At 36.7% G+C, this 17679-nt stretch overlaps 1 protein-coding gene across 1 annotated transcript; it reads left to right on the top strand.

The window, feature by feature from the left end:
- Positions 1-500: 500 nt before the first annotated feature.
- On the top strand, positions 501-15707 carry LOC136270640 (E3 SUMO-protein ligase ZBED1-like). The gene is made up of 2 exons (XM_066068940.1): positions 501-1519; positions 15440-15707. The coding sequence occupies exons 1-2, from the start codon at positions 501-503 to the stop codon at positions 15705-15707; spliced, it is 1287 nt and encodes a 428-aa protein (XP_065925012.1).
- Positions 15708-17679: the final 1972 nt, after the last annotated feature.

Genomic DNA, 17679 nt, shown 5'->3' with positions numbered 1-17679 from the left:
AAAATGCCATTCGTTGTTTCAACCTGGCGATTTTAGCTAGTAAAATTTTTTAATAAAATTGTTAAAATAAATCGTTTGTAGGTATTGTATGTATGCTCAATTAATTTGATTACATATTTTCTTTTAGTGATAATGACCGCGGTAAAAAGAGGCCATTGAAATCTCAATCAACGCTGCAATTTAGCAAGAAAAAACCGAAGTCGCGAGAAAGTTGGTTATTAACTACTAAGTATCTGGTCGAGATGTGTGCTAGAGATCTACGCCCCCTTAGCATTGTAAACGGAGTAGGGTTTAGAAATTTTGTTCACTCACTTGACCCAACATACGTAGTGCCTTCACACACCACCATGAAAAATTACACTAATTATTACTACGGCTCATTAAAGCAAACAGTAGCGACTGAATTACAGTCACAATCATCATTAGCTTTCACCACTGACACGTGGACATCTTGTGCAACAGAGGGGTACCTAACCCTGACAGCTCATTTTATTGATAGCATGTGGCAACTTCGTTACTATGTCTTGGCTACGATAGAGGTAAAAGATCATCACACCGGGGAAAACCTTGCGAATGAAATCAAATGTATAGTAGAGGACTTTGGGATCTCCAATACACCAGTGTCAGGCATCACAACTGATAATGCAGCCAATATGGTTACTATGACAACACACCTCGAATGGCCACATATTCGTTGCTTTGCGCATACTCTGCAGCTAAGTGTCAAAGCTGGACTCAAAATCAAGGAAATTTCCAGTGCAGCAGCAGCGGCAAGAAAACTTGTCGGCCATTTTAAAAGAAGTTCCCTGGCCTCTAATGAACTCAAATCTCGCCAGAGGCAGTTAGATTTGCCACAACACACACCACTTCAAGATGTCCCAACCAGGTGGAATGCTACATATATAAAGTTCGAAAGGCTCATAGAGCAGCGCCTTGCTATTTTTGCAGTCCTGCACAACAACAACATTACAAGTCCTTCCGATGCGAGAATCCTAGAATTACCTGATCAGGTCTGGAAAGTCATTGAGGACTTAGTGCCAGTCTTAAAATCACTTCAGGTTGCTACAACTACAATAAGTGGAACCAGTTTCCCAACTCTCAGCATGGTTTACCCTATTGTTATTGGTCTTCTTAAAAATCATTTGAATATGCAGGGAGAAGACAGCACTGTTCTCGTTAAGTTTAAGGAAGCAGTTACCAAAGATCTGTCGTCTCGGTTTCCCAAGAGCGATCATGATTTAGCGACACACCATGCCGTTCTTACGTGCGCACTTGACCCACGTTACAAGTCCCTGAAATTCATGACAGATGAGCAGAGGAATCTCGTCAAATCAAACATAGAAAAATTTGACACCCAAACAGAACAAGTACCAGTGGAACCGCCGGTTGCGGTAAAATCGGAAAATACTGACAATGCAGAGAGTAACAAGGCTGAGGTCAATGCAGTGAGTTTTCTGTTAGGCGATCTAGTCGATTTAACGGGCGAAGAAGTAGATGCGGAAAAATCTCTTGTACAAGAGTATGAAATGTTCGTCAGAGAGACAGCGGTAAAGGGAAATGCCGATCCTTTAGACTGGTGGAAAAATAAGGCAGATAGCTATAAAAAAAACTGGCGCCCATTGCAAAGTTTTTTCTTTGTATACCCGGCACGTCCGTTCCCTCAGAGCGCGTCTTCTCGGATACTGGGAATATTGTTACGAAAACGCGAGCAAGTCTGGACCCCGACACAGTTAATCAATTGGTATTCTTAAGATCTGTATTAAGCTCTACTAAAACCAAAGTCGACAGCGCAGAGGAATCAGTTTTTCCTGACGACAAAAATTCTGCTTCCACGAGCACACTTGAAGTCAAACAAGAGCGAGCCAGTGAGCCACCAAGTCTGAGTAAGAAAGAAAGTTTGCCACCCCTTCCATTACTTGAGCCAGATAATGATGAAGATGATTAAAGATCATTTGTTAAAACAAAAGTTAGATCCTTTCTCTGTGCAAGTTTACGTATTTTTTTCATTTACCTGACATTGTTAAATGAATTATTACAGAATACAGAAATTCTGTATTATGGTTTTAATTGCTAGTTTGCAGCATACATCTACATGAATTACTAGGTAAGTTCAAAGTCATGTATTATGATGTATATCGACGGTTTCTTAATCTATTTAGATACGTCGATATTTTTTTCTTCAATTTTGAAATAAACGGAACGTTTCCGGAATTGATGTCGTTATTGGTTTTTTAAAATACTATAATCAAACATGGCAGAAAGCTTTGTGTACGTATCGACAGGAGTTGGGACCTTACAACTGCAGTATATTAAAGTTATTTTTCGATTGTAGTTGATTGAGATATCATTTGCATTAAAGAATGCACACCAAATACAACGGAACTCTTTACTTAAAAGATATTCACTATATAAAATATTTTAAATCATAATGGTTATATTTTTATCATTTTGCTCGATTTCGTTTCGTTTCGGTAGGTTTCTTATGGATTTTATTTCGTTTCGGTAAAATTTGTTTCCTTTCGATAGAATCGTTTTGTTTCTATTTTGTTTCTACTTTACAGGTACCCGATTTTTTTATAGATTAAAAACTTTTTTATACACACTGTTTATGGACACATTGGCCTTGCCCAACGGTCTTAATCCCTGACCAAGGAGATAAGATTCACACTGTTGGTGGATGGCTTCATAAACATCATAATCATATCTTCAGTTTCTCTCACATTACTATGGAAGTAGAGAAGAAGATTTTCTCAAATTTAATACATATGACCATATTGGTCCCGCTATAGGGATTGAAACCCTTACCAAGGGGCTACGAATTTTAAATTTTGGTAGAGATTTTTATGCCCTGATGGATATCATAACCATACATTCAGTTCATATCCCCATAGCTGTGGGTGTAGAGAAGAAGATTTTAAAAACATTTTCACATACATGTATATGGCCACACTGGCCTTGACCAATTTTGTCTTTTTTTTTTAAGATCAACTGTACATGTACATATATCAGAGGTGTGCATATTGCTAGGATTTTGATTTCTGATTTTTTCAGCTTTTGAACTTGGTCATTTTTTGGCAAAATATTGCATATAGGGTACCTTCATTGTTAGGATAATTCTCCTAAACACAGGGGCAAAGCCCGTTTTAACATGAATTTCAAAGTAACCATAAATAAAGAAAGGGGTCGAACTCTGACCCGGATAAAAACTACCAGCTCGCTTCAAAAGCCTAATAAATCAATTTATTTTTAAAACACTCGCAATATGCATGTATTTTTCTGAAAAGTAATATCTGAGGTACACTCATGCCGAATTTCAAGTTGATGGGTCTTAAAATAGCGGAGATAAACGTCATTATTCTTTCGGAGTCGCCAGTTTATTTACCGGTCCAGGGCTCACGATTTTGCATATGACAACAGCAGTATTGCAACAATACAATTAGTTATAAATTAAGACGATATGCGGCAAACATATCTTGGGGTATACTACAGTGTATCGTGACCTTAAAGACTTTATATACGTTTTTAGTCAGTGATCGATGGATCTGCCAACATGTTATTTAGTTCACGTCCGGGACTAAAAATAAAGTGCTAGAAACTTTGAGAAAAATCTTCTTCTTTTTTTTTTTTATTAACGATTAGATTTTATTTAATGATTATTTTTTATAAGTACTTATCAAATTGTTTAAGATTGATCGTTTCATTCGATTTTAAATTTTAAATACACTCAAAACACGTAATGACGTAAATATGTAAGGAATTATGGAATCATTCTTCAAGTATTATGGAGTGATAATTTTGGTCGGGGCGAGGGCAAATCCATCTTCTGATAAATTTGACCACTCTCCGACCGAAGTTATTACCTCATAATATACAAGGAATAATTCCTTATTACTATTATCTTTATTTTTTCCAACTTCTACACAACATTTCAAAAACACTATTTCTTCATGTAGCACATGCTATGTATTACTACCTGGCAGAGCCAAAATAGTTTGAGGTTTCGGGCTACAAGACACGCCATTTTGTGTCGCTGAACTCTCATGCAGTTATTGCTTCAAAATTAATTCGTAATGTTATAACAGACATTTGAAAATGTAAATACTATGTTATAGATACCAGTTATCAGTAGATACGGGACTATCACCAGTCTCATTTGAGGCCATCTTTTCGTAAGTTCGAATTCTATGGTCGATACAACGACCTAGTGAACAAATACAATCATATTCCACTGGGTCGCATGCTGACTGACATTGTTAGACCATAATTAATCACCTAATTGTCTACGGACTTTTCCCCCCGATTACGACAAAGAGCACACGGCGGATGTGACCGGTCAGCAAAGCATGCCCACTCCTCCACTGGCACCTGATCCTACCCCTATCATTTCATAGGTCCGTGTTGCTCTGCTTTGAATTTGTATATCATTGTATATCATATTTGTATAACATTCACAATAATGTCTAATTAGTATTCACATGTTTTAAAATGTATTAATCAGCTAGTCTTGTCAATAAAAATGATAATTATACTATGGTTTGGGATTCACGACCACGGGTAACCTCATTCGACCAAAAATGATTCGACAAAATAAATTGATCCCATTGAGAGCCCCAATGTTGACGTCACCAATCCATCTTTTGCATCATTCTCAGTCACGCGATGGTTGAGCATGTCAAATTGACAGGAGAAAGACTTATATCCCGATTAAGATTTACTTTTAATGGACATTGTGCCTTGAAACATCTTTAGCAATGTTTAAAAATAGATACCATATTAAATATAGTAGATTACGTTGAGTGTAAACTGCTTTGATGTGCGGAAAATGACAGTTTCCTATATATTCCTATAGTAAATGTACCTCTATTTTGAGATGGTCCCTAAAAAGAACCAGATGGTCGATTTTCATGAACCTTCGCAAATAAACTAGAGTTGGTTTAAATTACATATGGTTAAAAAATAAAGAGTTATGCTATTGCAGTTTTTCCGCTAAAATACCCAAATCGGCCTCCTTAATTCATTTTCACTAAATGGCCATATTGGCCTCGCCATAAGGCCTGAACCTTTACCTAGGGGCTATGAATTGTATGAGGTAGGTAGGACTTTATGGAAATCAATACCTTGAAGTTAGTTTTTCTCAAATTTTTATACGAGAAAAAGATTAACTCAGATTTGATAAATTTGCACTGTATGGCCATGTTGACCCCGCCCAAGGGCCTGACCCAGACGTCATAAATTTAAAATTAAGGTAGAGGGCTTTGCGGACATAATGGCCATGCATTTAATTTTTTCCACATGTGTGAAAGTAGAGAAGATCCTTATAATATTTGGCCCCACCTATGAGGCCCCAGTGTGGCAGGGACAAAATATAGATTCCTCTTATCATAGAGGAGGCATTACATTTTCTTTCAACAATTCCATGGGATACTGAATCAGTATAGTTCAGTATTATAATACCACACAAATAGTCTCTTTTCCACACATATTAAAAGGCGGTATGGATAGATTTAATGGTTGTAAAGTACAATATTTGTCTTCTCTGTCGATCATTTTATTCCTACACACCTAGCAAACACGAACCTGGACTTTGGAAACAACAATGCTTTGTCAATGTCCTTATTTTAAAATAGTGAAATCAACAACAATGCTTTGTCAATGTCTTATTTTAAAATAGTGAAATCAGCAAAATGACCTGTCTGTTATAGAAGAGGGCGTAGGAGTTTTTTTGTTGCATTTCAGTTTCGGAACCCACAGAAACGTTTGCACCACTCTCGTAATCTCTGATTAAATTTATCATCTAATGACATGAGTATAATGACCTCCCATGGTGACAAACTATACTCTTTAAGTGAGCTTGATGGTTGTGGCCAATTCTAGACTACATAAATCTTAATATTAAAAAAAAACATTCAAATTTTAAAAAGTGAAAATAAACATACTCAAAATTACTTTACAGCTATTCAAATAATTTTTATATAATAATCATCGTAAAATTAAATTCGATATTTTAATGTATTTATTAAGCTTTAATGTGTTTGAAGTGACTGTTTACGGAAAGGTAAAGAGTTCATGGAAGTTTTGTTAACTGCTGCTGTATACAACAGTTCTTAGCATTTGTTTTGACACCTCTTTACGTATTTTCTGCCGAAATTGGCTTTTTAATAATGGTGCAATTGAAACACTTCGTTATTCGGAATTGTCAATACAAAGGAGTTTATGCGGGATTCCTTTATGCTATTGTTGTTCAGTTGTATTTACAGGGAATGCAGTTGATTGTTTTCTCCATTGTAAATTATGTCTTCATGTCCTCAGCGAGAGTAGAAACAATTTTAAGTTAAACTCTTTGCATCGTGTTGCTGCCCTACATTTACACCGAACCACCTATCGAGCCTTTGTGTTTGTTGTCTTATTTTTTGGTATAACTCTTAAAAGAGTCTGAGCAAATTCGTAAAACTGTCTTGGTTATTACGTGAACACTGTGAAACTTTCTCTTTATTAAAATATGAAACAAAATGAATCATTTACCGCAGAAATTGTGATGAAATTAAAATTTTCTTTTTTTCTTCAAGAGGAGACAACTCTTGAAAATGACCGGCTTCTTACCAATCGCAACTTTTCGGGCCATTCCGGCAAGCTCGGAAAAACACCTCGAATGTATTAACATCACCGGATGTTAGAATTTTATACAAAATGGAGTCGCTTCCTATTAAAATAAGTATCAGCTAGACAACAAAATGGAGTCGCTTCCTATTAAAATAAGTATCAGCTAGACAGTCTTGTATGTCGCTTCTGTGGTTTTTTTTAATGTATATCGTTTACTTTAATGAAGTATAGCTCACTCGTAAAATGTGTTGTATTTATATCAAGTTTTATAAAAAGGAAGGTTGTCATGGACGCCTAGGTAATACATTCGAGGTGTTTTTCCAAGCTTGCCGGAAAGGCCCGAGAAGTTGCGATTGGCTTCTTACATGTTATCAGTCTTGTGAATTCAGTTCATTTCACTCTCATTGTTATCTAGCAATGTATTTTTAACTAGTTTAAAATGATTCAAAATTGTTCAATATCCCTTCATTATATATTTGATTGATACCTTAATGACATAATAACCATGCATTTTTTTCGGTTATTATTAACATCTTTGTCTACATCTCTTAGAGATTGGTGTATTTCAGAAATACTGCTTCCTAACATATCCTGCATCATAAGAGTTAAACAAACTGGTAGACCCCAACTTGACAAACTGGTAGAACCCAAGTCATCAAGTTGACTCATTTTTGTTAAACTGTGTTCCTCTTGCATGTTGCAGAGTAGTTCGTTTTACACAGTACAAATTTCTATCAGTTGCTGTAATCTTAAAACCCGGATCTAGAATTCTCAATCTAATTTCGATCGTACTTCTGGTCTTGCAAGTCTCGCCAGTGTTGTAAATTGATTTCTTTTAACCTGAACCTGAACTTTATTTATTTAACAACGACTGATAAGCAAGTTCTACAACTTATATTAATATCTCTCGTTGGCACGGATGTTAGCGCGAGGGGGTCATTGGTGTGGGAAGAAGCCGTAGTACCCGGAGAGAGCCCACGTGTCTAAGCGGGCGACCGCCATACCCTATCACATACAACCACTGTCAATCACGGGGATCGAACTCCGGTCGCAGCGGTGAAAAGCGAGTGCATTGTCGACTACACTACTTGGACACCTTTTAAGTTTTTAAAAAATCCACAATATTTTCGGCGTTCTTAATTCATTTAAACAAATATACGAGTGATTTCTTAATTCATTTAAACAAATATACGAGTGTTTTCAACAAAACATTATGCTTATTTTTTAACTTATGAATTATTTAGGCTAAAAAAATCAGTATAGAATTTCTTGATTTTGCAGGCCGAAAACGCTACCAATGTCGTAATGCAACGTAGAACGAGCGATAAACGGCTGATTTGCAATGGCTAAATTTAACATACATGTAAAGTGCAGAAATTTCACGTACTACCTCCGTTGCCACTTTCAAAGTTTAAGCAATTCAATATAAAACTTGCAATGTAGAGTCCAAATTAAAAATTTCTTTCGTAATGTTGGCCTCTTAATCTTTTGATCTTAGCAATAAAATGACCCTTGCAACGATGCACCATGATTTGTTTTTGTCTTTACGTTTCTTTGATTCCCGGAACAATTTTCCACACACGAAATAAAAATTTGTCAAAGTTTTTGGCGGTGATCTCTTTCAAAGCAGCAGTAATAATAAACCCTGGATTCGTCGTTTTTTATCATATAAGGTTAGAAAAAATGTCCATGTCAAAAAAGTGTTTTTCTTGTCATGTATAAAACGAGCAATCCAGTTCTAGATAGAAAACAAACGTTGGTCAAGGAAGACACGGGAATGCACATCTTACCTTTTTCAGAGAGTCTAAGGGCAATTTCGTTATAAAGAAATGTTAACCATCATCACCATAAGGAGCCACACTGCCTGTTATATCCCATAAAGAACATCTCTTTCTGCCAAACTATGGTACAGACGTAACCCATCTGCGGACCAATACTTTATAGTGAGGCCTCAAGGTATTTGTTGGAAAAAAACGTGTGTGTCTTTCCCAACACCATCGCAGTTACCAGACATTATTTGGCCGGTGTCATTTTAACTTTCTTACCACAACTTTCATCAATGATCATTCATTAACAATAATTCAATCATCGTAATACATTTTTCACAACAGCAACAGTGTTTGATATTAATTATTTAAACTTTATTAATAATTCTGACTTACATATAGAAAATAATTTCACCAATCGTACAATCATAACCCAGTTATTACTTTTATCATGTTAATATATGTATGAAATAGAAGTGACAGTATTCAATATTAATCAAAGCTGGAAACATTAAAGAATAATCAAGAATGAAAGTGAGGGCGTAAAATCAACATAAACAAATCACTAAACAAATATATATCTATTCAAACATATATATTATGATAAACACTTCTCTAATGCTTCTCGTCAGATCTTCTGTCTTGGGTAAGGTCAGGCTTGATCAGGTAATCCAGTGGTGAACGATGCCACGAATGCTGCTGTGGCTTTGGAAGCATGAGTCTCGGCACCACCAGCATCAGCGGCTTGGGACCTTCGTGAACCGGGGTTGTACGCTTCTCCTTCCCCAGGGCCTTCATTAAGCGAAGTCAGACGAGTCGCCCTCCTCTCTCAATGGTGGACTGGTGTTCTGCATTGATGCGCCTTTGTCTATCCGACTTTTTCTTCAAGCTCTCGGTCTTCTCCAATTATTGTGCATCTGAAATCTTTAGGGTCGATGCCACTAAAGGGGGTCTATCGCCTCCGTACGGTTTATAGTTTATTGTGATCCCACTGTTCTCCATCTGTGAACGTTAACAATCACGCATGGACCCACATGACTGTAATTTGATACATTCACCAGCATATATGTTTTTTGTTTAGCTTCCTAATCAGATCACCCACAGAGTAACTTTGTGTGAACATTTTTTTTTAGTCATACAAGTTCTTCTGGCGCTCTTCTGCTCGTCCCAAATATCAGCTTTTCAGGAACTATGAACTCGTTCATTGTACGGCCTACAGTGGATGTACATTCTTTGTAGAAAACACCATCATGGAAACAAAGTTGTTGCTATAAACACACATAGTGAACTGTTGCGTATTTTGTAGCAACAGCTAATTTGTGACTTGTTTAGATGAATCATATCTTCATCAGATGAAAGGAAAAGAGTGTCGCGGATTTCCGGAATATGAGGATATTTTTTACTTGGAGTTGATCCATGTCTGTTGCAGGTTGAGACATAAAGATGTCTTTGATTTATTTATATAGCCTTATAAAATCGTCTGTGAACCTAAATTCGATGAGAACAGCAGACGAATTCTTGATGACCATATGCACATCGTTTACGATTGTCTTTTTTTATTTTAAAATCTCACCCGAGTTTGGTTTTTAACATCAATGCTGTCTAACTCTAGAAGACATCTAGTGAAATTTTCGGAGAGTTGTTATACTGAAAGGAGTCCTTTGACTTAAAACATTGATTTTTTCCTGAAAACTCACCATTAATTTTTTAAACAAATTTAGTGTTCGATTGTTCAACACAGTTCAAATCTTGTGCAATGCTTGTGGAACAATCGACATACCCCTTTTGATTTATATCGGACTCCCTATTTTTGCACGTTTTTCTTCCACACTTAAAGCGGACTTGCTTTCCTGTCATTCCTGGAGGTATTGCGAGCATCGTAAGACAGGAGCAATGGTACCAGTGCTTGCAACTTTGGCATTCTACAATTCTGCCATCATCTACATCTGTGTAATTTTTGGCACACATACAATATTTCCTGGCTGGTTTCAGTTCTATTTTGGACTGACAATGCAATAAAAATTGACTTTTTTACCACCCTACCTCACGGCGAATTGGTAAATTTTTCGAAAGATGTTATATCAAGTAACAATTTTTACCCTGTTGAAAGGAATTTCTATGGTCAAAATTTTAAAAAAATTAAAAGTCAAAGAATAATGACAGATAGCAGAGTAAAAAGAACATATTTCTTTAGTACCAAAATGTACCATTTTAAAGATTTTATACTGTTTTATGCATGTAAAGTAGGGAAGAAAATCGCATTAATATTACTTGGATATATATATATTCGTTGTAAAAAAAACCCCCAAAACCTGTCTTTCTGTTTGTAATAACATTGTTTTACTAAAATGATTGTATTTTAAAAAGATTTAAAAATGTAATCGTCGACATATCACAGGTCACAGTATTTTAATAAGTGGAGCGTAGATATGCTCTAAAGAAATTCAATTAAAATATTTTGCATGGTCTGATATAAACTTGACACCTGCTTATAAACATAATTCATGGTCAATGCATATCCTTTAATCAAAGGCACCTTGTGGGTGAAATATGAGCCAGACTGGCGCAAAGGGATAGGAAATATGCTTCAGACATGGATTTTTCCTATAGTTCTGCTAAGACCTTCACATTTGACTTTAAAATGTATGTCACCTTTCCCACCTGATGCCCAAATTTTGTCAATTGATGAAATAAAGCATGGTTATGCATAGATTCCACCCAGTCTGATTACATGCGAGCTTAACTCATCTGGAAACATAATATAATATATATTTAATTACTGAATGAACGTCTTAACTGAAAATGGTTGACCTCCTTTCTTCGCCTGTTTGATGGAGGTGTAAACTGTAAAATTTGGTCCAGAATAGGACAATTTCTTCTTTGAACTGTACAACTGTTGGAATTTTTAAAATATTTTGCCTTGCAAGCTGACGAAGAAATACCCACGTCAATTCTAAGACGTTTCGTTTTTTCATGAGAGATACGTGGTAACTTCAAGGCATTTTTACAACTCGATGGTCAATGGCGCTTTTTTTGCTTAATTGCTAAAAGGAAGAAAGGCATTTATTAGGTTTTTGCTTCAACTAAGTTTAGAGACCTAGTATTTCCCCTTACAACTTTAACAGGTTTGTTTTATTCTCTCTCACTCTTGTAATTGAAAGATAGCTCTATCCATATAATGAAAAGTATTCTTGCCGTCAGTAGTTTCCATGTTGATATTAACATTACCTGCCCCTTCTTTAATAAGCTGCTCCCCCTTCTAGACTAGTTAAACTAACTAAAATACTTCGTACTTCTGTACGTGATGCACAGAAACCGTGAGATTTGCGAGATTTAATAAGCGATTTGGACCATTACTCATAATGGAGTTGAAATGCTAACCCTAAATGAAGTGGCGTAAAGCATGCTTTAGTAAGCGATACAGTGCATTTAGCTAAAGCTGAACCTTTTCTGCTGTTATTAATTATCTGCACTTGATTTTACCTCGGCTTTCGTCGGTCAACCAGAAGAGAAACCTTGTAAGTGAGTAAGAAAATGCAAGATCTCCAATCAAACAGACTGGCTTTAGAGCTCGTGTGAACCCCTTCGTAGAAATGTGAAGTGGACGGGATATTAGAAACATCAATTTCAATGCTTTCACGAGAAAATCTTTCTAGATTATGTTTGGTAGTGTATGACTCGCAGCAAGATATATGATATTTCAAAATTCCCGCTTGTATCTCATAAGATCAAGTGATTTAAACTCGCTAACAAGGAGCGAATGCACACCATCCTTTCGCTTTTTAGCAGCAAAAAGAAGAGAGCACTTGCCTTTGCTGTCATTCGGTGATTCCTGACAAATAACACATAAGTAATCCCGATACCTATATTCAATTAAAAATAATTTTAAAGAGGAGTTCAAGAGCTTGTTTAATTTCGTTTTAGGCATTCAAGATATATTTCATTAGTCGACAAGTGAAAAGCTGTCAATGTGACAGCAAACAGGGTTTTCTTTTATGTGAACTGTATCCATAATCCAGGTCAACCCTGAATTGATAAACACCAGGGGCGTAGCTTCCATTGTGGCAATGAGGCTACTGCCTCACTAGATTTTTTTTGACCATCAATGGGATTTTCCCTCCCACATATTAGAAATTGTAAATTTAAGAATTAAGAACAAATCTTATAAATAAAAAGTTGATAGTATACTTTCATTTCAATGTGATCGGGATCAACATTTATCAGATCGGGATCTTCATCCAATAAAATCTTAGAGTTGTTTATGTGGGAAAATATGGATCAAAAGAAAAAACAAACAAAGCTTACATCGTTCATAAAGAAAGGAAGAATGACAGCCCAGAATCGGCATCAGGTACTTTACAGAAACACCATATAAATCACTCAATTATTTTATTAATGTTTAGATACTCAAATTCAAAATAAATTATAGCAGTTAAGGCCCAACACTCTGTTTCAGATTAAATAAAAAAGATTTTAAAAATAATAACATCTCTTAGCTAAGTAATTTATTGCCCCAATATTTTCTTACCAGGAGATGAACATGTAACACCAGATATAGATATTACAAAACCCGAGCATAACGATTATATAACGAGGCAAAAACGCAAAACAGAATCTTTGGATCCTGTGAATTTCGTTAAAAAAGTGTTAGATGACAGTGAAAAATACCAAATACTTTCAAGCAAATGGAGCCCTATCTCAAGTGAAAAAAATAAATATTCTTTTCCCATTACCAATGGGAGACGGTATAATTTAAACTGGCAAGAAAAATTTAATTGGCTGAGGTATTCGCCATCTCAAGATGCCGCTTTCTGTGCCCACTGTATTGCGTTCGGGTTGCAATCCGACAAGCCGGTAACTGGTCTTAAGGATTGGAAAAATGCCATGGGTTCCAAGCGAGGTACTTTGCTGATTCACGAGGAATCAAACGCCACCAAAACGCTCTTGTTAAGGCAGTAAGCTTTATGAAAGTTTATTCGGGGGAAGAAAAAAACATTAAAAGTAGTATATCCAAAAGTTATGAAGATAATGTCATCAAGAATAGGGCAATATTATCGGATATCATAACAGTAGTCGTTGCTCTTGGCAACGAAATATTCCGTTTAGAGGACACCGGTGGGACACAATAACAAAAAGAGAGGATGGAAATTTTGATTATTTTGTGCATTGGCTGGCCAAAGAAAAACCTATTCTAAAAGCTCACCTTGAAAATGCAACTTACAACGCAAAATACCTCAGCCCTGACATACAAAACGAACTGATTGAGTTAGCTGGAGAAGAAGTGCTCAGCTCAATATTGTCCAATGCGAAATGGTTTTCTATTATGGCCGATAAATGTGCAGACGTATCAAATATTGAGCGAATGGCAATCTGCATCAGGTATGTGAATGAGGACAATGATGTAAACTAAGACTTTATTGGGTATGTTCCACTTAATTCAGTTGATGCAGAATCCTTAACTAATGCAATTTTGCAAAAACTTGAAGACTGCAACTTGGATACACGATACCTCAGAGGGCAGGGCTATGATGGGGCAAGTGTTATGTCTGGATCAAGATCTGTTGTCAGTTCTCGTATACGAGAAGTCCAACCGCTTGCCGAGTCGAGCACATGTACTCAATTTAGTTATATCTTCTTCATGCAAGAACATTCCTACGATCAGAAACCTCTTTGATGATGTCAATCAGCTGACATGGTTTCTAGGAGCTAGTCCGAAGAGAGTTTCGATTATGAAACGACACTTGCCAGACGCAAAACAAGCTGATTTTTTAATTGGTAATATTGAAAACGAGGTAACTGAAAGCAATAAAAACATCGAACAATCGTTTTCTGTAAACATCCTACCCAAGCTTTGCGAAACCAGATGGTCTGCTAGAGTTGATACTCTTTCAGTTGTAATTGGAAAATATGCAGCCATATTATCTTCGCTCGAAGATGTGAGATATGAGAGCACTGTACCTGATGCTCGTACGAAAGCCACTGCATTTGTAAATATGATGGAAAAGAGTACATTTATTGTTGCAATTGTTGTTGCTCAACACATACTGAGTTATATGAAGCCCCTAACTTTGGCTCTGCAGAGTTAACAGTGTGATGTGTACAAAGCCTTTGTGGATACACAGAATTGGAAGTGATAAATGATCAGCGAAGTGAGGAGGTTTATCATAGATGTATATGGTCAAAGGCAACAGCCATTGCTGACAGTATCGGCATCCAATTGCAGAAACCAAGGACAGCGGGTCAGATGCGGCACCGAGCAAATGCTGCCCTTACAGGCACTGCGGAAGAATACTACAGGATAAATACTTACCTGCCATTTGTTGACCATTGTTTGAGCGAACTTAACAACAGATTTTCTGATGAAACACGTCCTTCGTTCCTTGCCTTCAAACTCCTTCCAGGCCGGATAAACACCCTTACCCGACATGAATTTGAAGATATTGTGGAAAGGTTCCAAACTGATTTACCGGACAAAGATGGAATCAGTCAAAAATTTGAACGCTGGAAAACGTTCTGTGGAAACTTGCCGAATGATGGTTCTGAAAGGAGCTCTCTGAGCAGTGCTATTATTTTGGCGGACTTTTATCCTAATTTGCATGTCATATTCCGCATTTTACTCACCATGCCAGTTGGTTCAGTCCCTTGCGAGAGATCGTTCTCCGCAATGAGACGCTTGAAACATTGGGGGAGGTCAACAATGACCGAGGACCGTCTGTTTGGCCTTGCCTTACTTTTTGTTCACAGGCACCAAATGGTCTCCGTTGAAAATATTCTCACAAAATTTGCAAACTCCAAAAAACGCCGAATCGGCCCATTAAAATTTTGAAGTAAAAGAACGATTAAAATAGAAATGTTCATTCATCTAAAATATCTTAGAAGTTTTATTTTATTAAATACTGTCTTATACACATTTTTGAATGATAAAGAATTCAAAAATTGAGTACACGACAATCGTGATCTCAATATTTGAATTTCTTATAATTCAGTCTTGAGGAAAGAACAACCTAATCTTTTTCACAGAGTTCATACTTTAAGAGACACCAGTGACTTGCTCATGCCCCTTCTCTTATCAGCATAATCAGTTCTATAGGTCTAGAAACTGAACAACAGGAGAAGGCTACCACGGGGAGATTATACTCGTCAGCCTGGGAAGGCAGCTCATCTAGGGGAAGGAAAACCCTGATCACAAACCTCTGCTGTCTTGCGGCAATATCCAATACTGGAAAAGGCTTCAGGAGTAAACCTCGAGGAAAATCCGGAGATGGAGTCCCTAAGGCAGTCCAGCGCTATCACGAACGCTTCACTGGCAACTCCTGCGACGGCACTAGTACCAAACTGTAGCAACCTGTTGCTCCTTTGGGTCTACTAGTGACGTGGAGAGGGGGGACCTGCTGCATGGGCAACAGCCTGTCCTCCATATTTACCGCCCTGGCTTGTATCCTACTAACAAAATAGGATACAATATCCCATGGTCGTCTGCGACCGATGGAGGCCTACTACTACTACTATAATTCAAAAATTTGTATACGACAATAATGTGAGGGTTTTTTCACATTCTCAGACTCCAAAATTCATTTTTCGTAGGTTGGGGGGGGGGGGGGGCTTCGCCCTCCTGAACCTCCCACCAGGGAGGTTCAGCCCTGGGCCCCTTGGGGTCCTCGAAGGTCGTAATAAATTTGCCTCATTAGAATATTATCTCAAGCTACGCCCCTGAACAGATCTCTCATTTTGTCTATGCGGAAACGCATAACTGGGACTCGACAAATTTCTAAAATTTCTATTTTCATTCTTATCAACATTTTCACGTTCTTATAGACTTGGCTGTAATATATCGTCAAATCTGAAGGGACCCTCTCCTACAATAGGAACCGGACTAGGAAAACCTCTATTTCTGGTTTCAAAGTTTCGCTCTAATTCTAAGTGTCTTTCAAACATATGTTTTTCTAAGCGGGACATTCGCCTTTCCACGGTGTCTAACATTGCGTCGCACATTTCATCAGTTATTCTAACCGTTTCTAGAGAATCATGATCTTGGGGCCTTTGAGGCACGTTACAATATTGGGTTCGAAGTTACCTTTAATACAATGAATAAAAGAATCACATGATAGGTAAAAAGTTTTTAGAAATTTATTAACACAAACTCAATCCAGAAGGTCGGTGCTGACTCCCGTCGGTGCTCAGTTCTAGTCGGTGCTTGGTTCTGCACCGAACCCGGTTGCGTGGTGCTAAACTAAAACTTCCGCACTAGGTGCTCCATCTAGTCCGGTGCTACGAGTGTTAAATTCTGCAATTTTATCTACAAAGTTCTTGTACTATAATAACTTTACCGCAAACCGACTAATCTAATTATTCAACGTTCAAATAATATTATAATCAATACAAATACGAGATTCGGGTAGTGCCATGCATAACTACACCCATATAAAGACTCGGTGCACACCGGGTAAACTTGGAAGGTGCAACCTGACAAAATTGCACTAATTTAGCCAATTTTACACATAGCAATTTCTGCGCCTTACTAAAGACAAGGCAATTCTAAAACTTTATCTAAACGTTTTAAAAAAACACAAAATTAGAGAAAACCGGGAAAAATAAATTTTCCCGGAGTCAGAGTCCAGGGATGCACCGACTAAATTCTACATATTTCCTAAACTTATAAACTAATAAATTATTTCAATATTCTTTAGTTTTACATTTTTACTATGAATTTTCTACATTTCTCCTACATTAATCAGCACAAATACATAAATTTATAATTTTACATATCCATACCTTCTCTCGGTGCACGATAATCTCGGGTACTTTCTTCTAATTAATTCTGGCCTCTGACAACGCGCACTCCGTGCGTTCCTTTTAATACTATGACGCACATCATATTTTACGTCATAACTTTGTATGAAAATTAATATTCATAAAGAATCTAAAGTTATTCTCTATGAATAACAGCTAAAATTAAAGATCAATCAATTAAACTTTATTAAAACATCTTTAATCAATTCACAAAGCAATATTGCCGTATTGATTTATTATTTAAAATATGAACTTCGTGTACTGGAGTAAATCCGGAAATATTTACGCTATCCGTATCTATTAGACGTTTACACATCAAATGGCATTTCCAGTTTGTCTTGAAAGAAACCAAACGGTAAAATAGTTTTTACTATTAAACATCTTTTTTATCTGAAAAGCAAAGACTAAATCTTGTGCCACAATAAAGACTAAGTTCCTGATTTCATTTACAATATTCACGTAATAGAAGACGTATGTATATTCTGACTATAATAAAAACAACAAATGCTCATAGTCATATTCA

The sequence above is a fragment of the Magallana gigas genome, chromosome 8 (genome assembly GCF_963853765.1).
Source record: "Magallana gigas chromosome 8, xbMagGiga1.1, whole genome shotgun sequence".
Classification (NCBI taxonomy): Eukaryota; Metazoa; Mollusca; class Bivalvia; order Ostreida; family Ostreidae; genus Magallana; species Magallana gigas.
Note: the sequence above shows the minus strand (reverse complement) of the source record. Positions and strands in the feature narration are given on the sequence as shown.

Excerpts from the sequence above, each read along its gene's own strand:
- LOC136270640 (XM_066068940.1), top strand. The coding sequence starts at position 501 with ATGTGGCAACTTCGTTACTATGTCTTGGCTACGATAGAGGTAAAAGAT. Across the intron at positions 1,520-15,439 it reads GAAAAATCTCTTGTACAAGA|CATAATCAGTTCTATAGGTC; the intron begins GTATGAAATGTT and ends TTCTCTTATCAG.